An 11,220-nucleotide genomic window follows, 5' to 3' on the forward strand; every position below is an offset into this window, starting at 1 on the left:
GCACACGCTCCACTCTACGAGCCCTTCCGCCTGCCTCTCCAGTTATGGAGCTGTCCAAAGGTTTACAAGCCACTCACTGCCATCTTTTTTTTTTTTTTTTCCAGACGGCAGTGAAAACAGAGCGAGCTGACGACCTCTGACCTGCCACAGCAGAAAATGTGGAACGTTGAGTGAGTCACAGAGGAACAGGGCGGGTGGACGCAGTTTTGTTTTCTGGCTCGGAGCTGCTCTGGCTCACCGGCTGACCTTGTTGGCAGGATGGCCGACTAATTGTCTGGCTAGCTGATGACAGAGCAGAAACATGATTCAAATGCAACAATAGTCATGTTTGCTTCAGGAAATAGTTTGACATTTTGGGGGAAAAAAACTTCTCCTCTGTGTAGTCTAGAGTCGGATGAGAAGATCGCTAACAATCTCATGTCTGTGTGTAAAATATGAAGCTACAGCCAGCAGCTAACTAGCTTAGCATGACTACCCAAAACAGGGGGAAACAGCCGGCCTTCTTTCTCCACTGATTTCTAGGTAATTGTGAGTGAGAAAAGGAAGCTTGTGTGCGATCATTTCCACAATAATTGAGATTTATAAAACAGAATCGTGCGTACACAACGTACGCTTTATAAATCTGACTTAAAGAATGCATATGTCTGTCTTGTCTGTCCCAGGAAGTTACTGTGGCCATAGTCCAGCACATTCAACCCCTATAAAACCGCAACATCAACAAGGTCACACACCTGCCTATGATACAGTCTCAGGTAATAAGTATGGTCCAATGTCCCCAACAGTAACAGCCCATTGTGTGTTATTACTGTAGCTGTACTCAGGGGTCGAAGTAACTAATCACAGCTACTCAAATAGCTGTTCAAATCAATATCTGAACCATCCATCTGCTCTCCGATCACAAACAGGCCCATGAAAACCGTGACATACGGACAACACTGGTGCTTGAGTACAGATTTCCAGTCCTCCCTCCACCACTGGTTGTATTCAAATACCGAGATGTGGGACCAGTTCTAGCCTGACTCTCTCTGCTCCGTATGAGGCCAGGCTGGTCTGAGAGCCTCCTCCACTTTCCCACCGAGGCAAGACGTGTCCAAACAAGATGAGCGCCTCAGCCAATGCAAAGGACCAAAGGGAAAAATGGAAAAAGAAAAGACTACTACAACACCATGGAAATCATAGTGTCAAATTTCAGGTTGGACGGTTCAGAGAGCGGGGACGTGTGGGGAGGGGGGAAAGGAAAAACTATTCTTTCTCTGCTCATGTTTGGAAAGAAGGGGAAAACCTTTCCAGCTAGCCTGATTAAATCAAAATGTTAAAAACTGATTCACTGGTTTGTGAGTCAGTGAACTGTGAGCTGCACATTTTATAGAGGTGACTGTAATCAGGTTGCATATCTGGAAACTGGCTGTGAGCAGCCTCCTGCGTCCTGATTGACTGCTAAACCACAGATTCTGACATTTGGGAGCTCAAGTTGTTGTTAAGCTGAAAGACGTGAAGCAACTTCCACCACGCCGACCGCCTGACAATCACATTCCTCGCTGAGGGCTGGCGCTAAAGGAATGTCTAACGCAGCACAAAAGCTCCTGTCGTTCAGGACGAGGACCAAAGACGAGAGAAAGCGTTCTCTGGAAGGGCTGGGTCAGTTTGTGCCGTATTATTATCACGATCAGCGAAGCGAAACACAAGCCGCCGATGATTGTCTTGATTAAAGCAAAACAACTGCCTCATGTATTTCTGCTTCTTCAACAAGAAATAATCCTTTTCACCGGCGCCGACTGTTTGTGTTGTTCGTTACTGTGTGCGCAGACCACATGAAGTCCATAGTTCACTGCTGCATGTCATAAAACTGCAGAGGGTTTAGCCTTCACCTTTCCTTTCACACAAGTGTCTTTCTCCTGGTCTTTTTAAGTCTTCTTCACACTCTTCTCTTAGCAGTGATCTCACAGTTTCACTAGCCAGAGTGTGAGTGCTCCCATCCCCCACACACACACACACACACACACACACACACACACACACACACACACACACACACACACACACACACACACACACACACACACACACACACACACACACACACACACACACACAAACACTCGATGCACATCCAGTATGATTTCAAGATAACAGAACATTGCCAGCGTTCGCCTCGAGTGGAAAACCATGAGGCCCTTTTTCCCTGCCATACCCACGAGCCGGCTAGGCATTACTGAATGAAAGACTCCCCCAGTAATAATGTTTCAATGCCAGCGGTTGCAGAGAGACTTGGCATCAACAAGCTGCTAAGGCATGATAGCTTTAACAGAGCCTTTGAGTCCTTTGATAACTTCCGTATTTTACTCTTCCAGAAAACGACTTCTGAAGGAGCAGCGTTTATGGGTGACAGACGCTGAATTACAGTTACAATCAACTGTAAAAAATTTTTTTTTTAAAAACTGTGATAGTGAGTCTGCTGCAGGTGAGGAGCGAGACGTGGCTACGACCAAAGGCCCCTGCACCACGTGTGATTAAGGGGGCAGGATGTGGACGTTACACTGGTGGAAATGTTTTATTCTACTTTAATTGAGTCTATCCTTTTTTTTCCTATGATTTCCTGGTTTGGCTTAAAAACAAGAGCAGATTGCTAGAAGTGTTGTGGCTGTGCTCTAAGGATTAACAGTTCACACACTTCTTTGTACTTGTGTAATATCATTTCTATAAATATTTGTTCAAATTTCAAATAGACATAAAAAAAAGTGCTTCTTTATCGAATAATCTTCTCTTTCTTGATTGAAAATCTGGCCTACCTTACGTCCAAAATTTTTTAACTTGCCTGTCACAAAGGCATTCAAACTACCTACTTTGTGCAATTTAACAGTCCAAAACCCAAATACGTCCAATTTACCATCACACACATGGCAAATAAAGGCCTCATAGCATCATATTGAAACTGAAAAATGACTAAGACGAAGAATCAATTATGAAACTAGCTGCCTATTAATATTCTCTAACTAAATGTCAACACTTAATGGTCACACCAGCTCCACTTAACATACCCGGGGGCTACTTCATGAGGTTCATGAGTCACTCAACAATGCAAGTGTGAAATATTGTGTTATGGTGCATCTTTACACTCCAGGTGTGATGCCAGTTTACAGTTACACTCCACTAAAATCTGATGTATATGTGTAGTGATCAATGTCATATTCACCTGTAGGAGGTCATCACTCAGCACCTCAGTTTTCTCAGCCCTGTTGAAGAAAAACACAAACATGAAGGCAAAGCTCAGATACTGACAACAAACAGAGAAATACAACATAATGTAATATGAGGGTATGAGGTGACACAGCGTCTAAATAAATGGAATATTTTGACATGTCTCTTTTGTATTTTAGAAGGAAAATGCACCAAACAGACGTACTGTGATGCACTCTGTTGTATTTCAGCTAAACAAGACCAAACTCGCTGTTAAAACACAGCAAACGAGACCATTAGACTATCCAGCCCGACCTGTCTGCAGTGGTGCCTGCAGCAAAGTTACACAGAGCAGAATCTGCTTCAATGCACGTTAAGATGCAGTCACATGATAGGCCTGTTAACAATGTGAAAGGTATCAGGAAGAATACAGGAACTACTGGGTACCATCTGTACACACATACTCCACATTGCTCTACTCCACTCGTTCCTTGTGGCCGTTTTCCACGATGGACCTGTCGGATTCCTCCACTCTCCCCGAACAAACATTTCCTGTGGTGTCATCTCCACAGTGTTTGTTGTGGCAACAGGAGCAAGGTGTGTGTATTTATGTGGTGGAGGATTGTTGACCAGAAACACACTGAACAAACTGCGAATTGTAGCAGTGTGTGCGGAAAATAGGGCAATGACATCACTCCAAAACATCTAGGAAATCACCTCCCCAACATCTGAAACAAGAGAAGGCCTCATGGCAGATTTCCACCAAGACTAATCATTGTTCTCTGTTTCTCGGGTTTAAATCTTGCTGAGCTGGCGAGACGCAGCCAGCGAGCTCATCACTTACCGTCTCGATATCTGACAAATACACCAACGCGCACACGTAATACGTCTGCACACACAAATCCCTGAAGACCTTGCCTCCACCAGAGCAGGCCCACACTATAGATTCAAATCTCACAGGGATCAATTAACCCTCACCCACGCAAGAGTTATTACCTAATGCTGTTGTAAGTTACACCCTTTACCTCACTAATGCCTGGAATAACCCTCAGCGTTAATCGAAAACACCTCGGGCTGCACTCTGCTGCCTCCAGCTCGAACCAAGATTAGATATTTAAAAGATGACGAGGCTGCAAATCATTGATAAGCCGAGATGTTCTTCGTTATGCAATCAATGATTTGCAACTATTTAATCTATATTATATATATTATATAAGTTTTTAATGGGCCAAATGGCAGCAATGTACAGGTTTAAGTTTCTCAAATGTGAATGCTGTCTGGTTTTCTGGGTCTTCTGTGGTAGTAAATAGAAAATCTTTGGGTTTTGTGCTATTGGTTCTACAAAATAAGACATTTTTAAGATATCACCTTGAGTTTGGGGCTCTTCTGACGGGCATTTTATGCTTTACTCTGACATACTATGGACCAAATTATCAAACGAGAAAACAATTGAAAGACTAATGAAAATATGACAACTAACCGCCTGTTGCAGCTCTAGTAGGCGTCAAATATCTTCTTCACTTATTATTTAATCAGATAGCACCAGATTTAAAGGACAGCTATTATGCTGTTTTGCTTTTTCTTTTCCTTCAGTGTTTAATAAAAGGTTCTTGTAAAGTAAAACGGCCTTGAAAGTTAAAAAGCCCAAAGTCTGCGCCAATGGAAGCTCCTCTCTCCCACAGAAAACACTGCACCTAAAACGCCTCATCGGTAGTCCCACCTTTAATTCTGTGGCTTCTCGACATCGCACTACATCACCATGTGAGCAATTTGCATAGTTTATGTCTATGATCACACTAGAAGTGAAGTTAAGACCGGAGGACACGGTGAGTGATATTGACTCAAGCGTGTGTGAGCTGACCAATCACAGCAGACTGGGTATTCAGGAGGGGGTCTTAAAGAGACAGGGGCTAAAACAGAGCGTGGGGGGAGTACAGAGGTGCAGCAGGGGACAGGATGAGACAACTCATGTGTTTTTTGAGCATTAAAGCATGAAAACCTATTCTAGTAGTAATCCAAAGTAAGATTATGAAACAGCGTCTATCACGGGCTAACTTTACCAACCAGATCAACAGTAGTAGAGACATCTTTCCATCAAGAAGAATCTTCACTGCTGTTCTTTGCTCTTCTTTCTCCAGTTCTGGTAAGTAAAGCTATAACAGCAGCTACGCTAACCTTCTGAGGAGCCGCCATTGTTGCTTCCAAACAACAGGCGCTTCACTAGCTGGTTGCCGACCCTAAACCACGGCCATAGTTACCAGTAGTTAATCATAGGATTTAGGCGCCTTCAGCCCTGAGCTCCTTTTCGTTTTGAAGAACAACACGTTTTCTTTCTTCAAGATACACACTGACAAAAGTAGCGTTCAGATATTCATGCTCAAGCTCTCTACTAAACATTTTCGAATGATACTCAGCCCTCCTCTGCATACTGCAGCTTCTTTAATTTTTTGTCTCGATTAACTGCCGTTCTTGCTGATTTCTTAAGCATACACAGCATCATGGTCCGAGCAAGAGATGATCTTTGCAAGCCAAGAGAAGCTATACATCTAAAATGTTGTTAATTCAAATGAGAAAGTCACAGCTTGTTACTTAAACTGGCTGAGATTTATGACATACTGTATATATTGGATGGCATGAGATATGATCTGCAGCTAGAATACCTCCACACTGATCCACATGATCACATTACACATTAGGGCTTCACTGGCTCGCCTCAGAGGGAGAAAGCTACGCGCGCGATCTTTAGATTCCTATCAATATTGAATTAGCATTGATTTGAATGGAGTGCAGCTTGACTCTGGACAGCAGCTATTGTTCTAAGAATAGGCTCACGATGCTGGAGCCCAGACTCTGAAGGAAAACTTGGAGCAAAACAACACAGAAAGGGAGAAAGAGCAAACCAGTGACTGAGTGTGTTGTGTAAAGGGACTTTTGATCACTAAGCCTCCAAAATCAAAGTTGTTTAAAAATGACTCTTTGTGAGCGTATCTCCCCACAGGTATGCAAAAGACTCATAAACACTGCAGCAAACTGTATGTAAATCACAACTGGTTCCTCCCTATTAATCACATGCAAGTGAAACCGGCTTCCTCTTTTATAAAAAAGAAAAAACACAACCCCTCTGTGACTGCGTGATGTCCGCAGCCCTTCACTGTGTCCCCGACAACAAGCGTAGAAATGCTTACTCCACAAAAACCCTCCGTGCCTGCCTGGCCCTTCCTGTGCCAAACAGAGAACCACATCATCACAAACATGAGGGAGACATAGTCACAGCTTTGTGAGATAAACAGTCATCACGGTGCGACGGTGGCAATCACTTTACAGTTAATGATCAGGAACATCTAAATCGGCTTTTAGTGTTAATAATGTCAGCTGTTTTTTTTTATTAAGTCTCCATCTTGTGTCAAATAGCCTTGTTAGTTTTTAATCATATTTAGTGAACCTCATTGTGTTTATTTGTCCAGTCAAGTTTTACAGTAACAGACTAAAAGTTTCAGCAATTTGGTCTCATCTTAGTCAAAGAAAAGCGTAACTTTCAGTTTATTAGTCCTTTAGTCAAACTAGTCTAGCCAATACCACTAAATCATGTTGTTATTATTGGAAAGACACAGGCTGAGGGATTGAGAATGCAGCCGTGCAGAAAGTGTCCGGTCTACTGGTGTGATGGTGATAATTTAAGGAATCAGCCAGACATGATAAAATACTTGACGTAAATTCGTCAGAGTCACGACTGAGCTCACGCTCGGTGTCGTCCTGACACGTCATGGACAACGCAAGAAAAGGAACTGCTGCACTGAAATAAAAAACAGTGTATAATATTTCATTTCCTTTTCATTGTCGATACAATTAAAGAGATTTCGGTAAAGTTTTTTTTTTTAAAACTACATTTTAGTCTCGTCTCTTTTCATTAACAGCACCACATGTTGGTGTCTGTGCCGTGTCGTCATCGTCGCGTCTTAGTCATGGAATTAAATGTTGCTGGCGGACATTTTTACTCATAGTGGTGTTGTTTATGGAAATAAAACTAGTGGGGAAGGACGGTGTTAGGGCCTGACTGATATATCTGTGGCCTATCACAGACATATCTGTGTCAGCGTGTGCACTGATATCAAAAGATTTATTTCTCAGAGATTATAATGCAGAAATAAAGATGTTTGCAATAATATAATTAAAAATGTGTCATATTTAAGAATTTCAGTTTATAACATTTTACAATTAACCAAAATTATCAGCAGAAAGTGAAGACATGACAGCTCTGACGTCAAAAATGTCTGTGTATTGTGTTACGGAGATATCCACCCAAGTTAGCATGCTAGCCAGCTAGCCATGTGCCTGAAAACCTCAGTCCAAAGCTCCTGCGCAAGCATTGTAAACACCAACTCTCCCCCGATAGTCCAGCTAGCTGCACTGCTAACTTAGCTAATTAGCTAACAGTAACTACAGTCATGGAACAGAATGCAGTTAGCGACAGTGAGCAGTTAGCGACAGTGAGCAGTTAGCGACAGTGAGCAGTTGCTCCAGTGATACGCTGCCCCTCTTTGTTGGCAGTTTGAATCCTACAGGTAGCTGATTCTTACATAATGCACCTTTAATACATTCCCAGTGAAGTTTACTGTTTCAGTGCACTGGTGTCATCTTAGATAATAAAGATTATCGTTATGCTGTAAAATATTGTTACAAATCTTTGTCACAAGTGTCTGAGGACAACATCTGAAAAACAAACAAACAAACAAACATCCAGTGTGTACATCCACCTATATATAGATATCTGGATTTTTCAATTCCTCATATCGGTATCAGCAGTCAGCTCTAGATGGTGTGTGATTCTGTAACTGTTTTGATAGTTTGTGAGACAAAAACAAGAATGTTGGGGGCTATTTTTGCACATTTTGTAGACCAAACACTTGTTCTTTTAACCTAAAGCTTGAACAATTAATCGATCAGTTGTCAACTATTAAATTTATTGCCATTGATGGATGAGCCCTAAACTGATGTTCAGATTAAACAAAAATCTGAGAAAATGATAAAACTTGACATTAACGCACTGCTTTGACCTTTAAGTGCTCACTGACTGCATCGGCTTCCCTTTCACCATGACGCTGCTATTCTCAGCCCTTCATTTATATAACATCATAACTCCCACTTTGTTTTAATCGTGCTGTGCTTTAAATGGCACCAGAGGACTATCTTCAACTCTATCCAGCAGAAAGTAATCCACAGTGGGTGTGTGCCTCTAAACACTACTGCCTCTCGAGTTGTCACTGTGCTCAGTGGAGTTTGACTGCTGTTGCACAACATAAGAAGGAATGTATGTGAGGAATCCAGCGGCTACAGGCTGTTGGTTGGAAAGTCATCGTGAAGAAACATCATCTGCTGACGCCATTAATGCAGTAATAACTGGAGACATCATCTCAGTGGGAGCTGCTGATAGAGAACAAGGCTGGAAACCCCTGAGGGGATGGAGGAGGTACAGATATTATGTGTGTGTGTGTGTGTGTGTGTGTGTGTGTGTGTGTGTGTGTGACAGCATTACCACCCATCAGTAAATATGTGTTTGTGTGCAGAAGTAGCAGTAACTCCAGAATATGATCTTATACCGTAAAGACGAGGCACAAAGGTCAAACTATTAACGTGAAAGTGGATTGTGTGTACCCAGAGATCCTGCCTTCAGGCATAATGAGCAATATAAAGCTTAATTATTCTAATTAGAGCACCAAAATGAGTCAATTAATCAAATAGTCAACTGACGGAGAATTACTTGGCAACAGTTTTAATAATCAATTAATCATTTTAGTTACTCCATTAAGCAAAAATGTCAAATATTGGGCTGGTTCCAGCATCTAAAGTGAGAGAATTTACTACTTTTCTCACTTTAATGTGATTTTTAAATGAATATATTTGGGTTTTTGACTGTCTGTCAGACAAAACAAGACATGTGACGAGATCGTCTTGTGCTCGCAGAACCTGCGATTGGCATTAACAGTTAATCAGTTAATAGATAAAACACAGCTTTATCGTAGTGAATATATTTATGGCAGCCATGAACCTCACAAGGGCATTGACTTACTGTATTACTACCACAGACACATCATAAGTCCACACATAGATGGTAGAAGGATTTCATGGGCGTAGATCCGGGGGGAAAGAAGAGGACAGGTGCCCCACAGAGAAGGGAGAGGACTTTTATTTTGACAAACCTCTTACTGGAGCCGTACTTCATTATATTTTTAGTTGCTTTCAACCCCTATTTAGATGTTTTTCTTTGTTTTATTAATCCAAATCTTACTTACTGTATTCCCTGTTTTACACCTTCTGCTGTTTATATTCATATGTGCGACTTCCACCACAATAACTTGCTTTTTTGTGATTTTCTGATTCTTCGTTGATGTGCTGCATGTAAAACACTCTGCACCTCTGCTTTTAAAAGGTGCTGTATACATAAAGGTATTATCATTATTGTTACTATATTCATTTATATTTTGAATTGTCACCTGGCGCCTGAATGTTGGCATTTCCTTTACGTTAATAAAGACACTTCCACTATGAAATGGACAAACTGGTGCATGAAATCAACCAGAATGCAGGAAATGAAGAGTGTGATGTCATAAAACTTCCTTGGGGAGGACCCCAGCTTCCCCCCACCCACACAAACCCCACCTCCTACGCCTGTGGACAATAATAAAGTGATTTTTGAGGAGGAAAAGCCTCAAACTTAAATCTGGAAGAGTTATTTAACCATTGAAACTCTTCGCATTGTTCTAAAACTCAATGAAAACCAAGTTGCATGTGATATTAGGCAGGTTTAGTGTCTTTGTTTTTACATAAACTAACTCCTGACTTCAAACTTCAGGTATTTCTAACCCAAAAAGGTGCCCAGCCCTACAGATGACAACCCTGACAGACAGGCAGCAGCAGCAGGAGCGGTGTTGTCCTCCTCTCTGCCACAATATCACAACATGACACCAACTCGCATCAGCATGTTGGTAAAATAAACACCCACCTTCCCACAGTCTGGTTGGCGAGCTGCTTCATGCGGTTAAACTGTTTCTTCATGTTGCTCTCCTTCCTCCTCTCGAGTCTCCACCAGTCAGTAAAAACTTATCGGCACCCTCACTTCGTTCATCCACCAGAAAAAAAAAAAAAAAAAAAAAGAAAGTTGCGTTACGTCGCAGCCATTGTGACAGAAACAAGCTTGAACACACTACAGCTCGGCGGTGCTCCTGCTCAAAGTCATCAGGCACAAAGACGAGAGAGAGAGAAACAAGTCAGATGAGACAGTTTCCAACGAGCCTCCGGATCCCCATCGCCTCGAATATCACACTTCCTATTAACTGTGGCTGGGTCGAGTGCAGCCAGTGTGGTAGGAAGAAGGAAGTGCCTTAACTTCCCTACTGTAGCTGCACGGCCCAGCGGTGACATGTGATACCTTAGCAAGAAAAAAAAAAAAAAAAAAAAAGAAAGAAAGAAAAAGCATTGACTCAGCTATTGGTCTGTCATGGTCACAGCAAAGTCACACACACGTTTGTTTCAGAGGGCTTTAGAAAGTTGTTTTTTATAGTAGGTAGACGAGATTATGTTACATTTAGATTATTGTTATTATCAAAAACAGCTTTAGTGGTTTCACATGTGGGGGATTTGTATGACAAAGACAAAACAATGAAGAGAAAAGGATTGCATAAGTCAAGATAACTGATGAATTAATGACACAAATTTGAGAAACATGACACAACTAAAATTAGCACCCATGCTGATAAGATTTTTGAGACTTTTTCAAAAAGGGAGTTTTAAAGCCACCCAGAGCCAATGAAAGTCAACCAACAGCTGCAAAAACTGACATGAAGTCATTTAATTAAAGTTCCTCCACTGATCCAGGGTCAGCCCTGCCCACTTCAGGTAACGTGTTCAGCTCAGGACATTAAACTGCCCCAGTCATTAAACACCGGAGCAGCACTGTGGTGTTCACAGTGATCTGCTGCCACCTTATGGCTGCTCTGAAAATCTAAATGTATACATAAATAACTCTATAAGGATTTTATTTTCAGA

At 41.8% G+C, this 11,220-nt stretch overlaps 1 protein-coding gene across 4 annotated transcripts in view; it reads right to left on the minus strand.

The window, feature by feature from the left end:
* The window catches only part of arhgap17b (Rho GTPase activating protein 17b), a 24,051-nt gene extending 13,509 nt beyond the window's left edge, over positions 1–10,542 (minus strand). For all 4 annotated transcript variants that reach the window (XM_084371135.1, XM_084371132.1, XM_084371133.1 and 1 more), the window contains exons 1-2: positions 10,178–10,542; positions 3,194–3,233 (exon numbers count right to left, since the gene is read on the minus strand). In XM_084371135.1, the coding sequence (XP_084227261.1) occupies positions 3,194–3,233; positions 10,178–10,230 (93 nt within the window). In that variant the 5' untranslated portion in view covers positions 10,231–10,542. The remainder of the gene's footprint in view (positions 1–3,193; positions 3,234–10,177) is intronic.
* Between the last annotated feature and the right edge of the window lie 678 nt (positions 10,543–11,220).

This window comes from Pagrus pagrus (genome assembly GCF_965226575.1).
Source record: "Pagrus pagrus genome assembly, chromosome: 13".
Lineage (NCBI taxonomy): Eukaryota > Metazoa > Chordata > Actinopteri > Spariformes > Sparidae > Pagrus > Pagrus pagrus.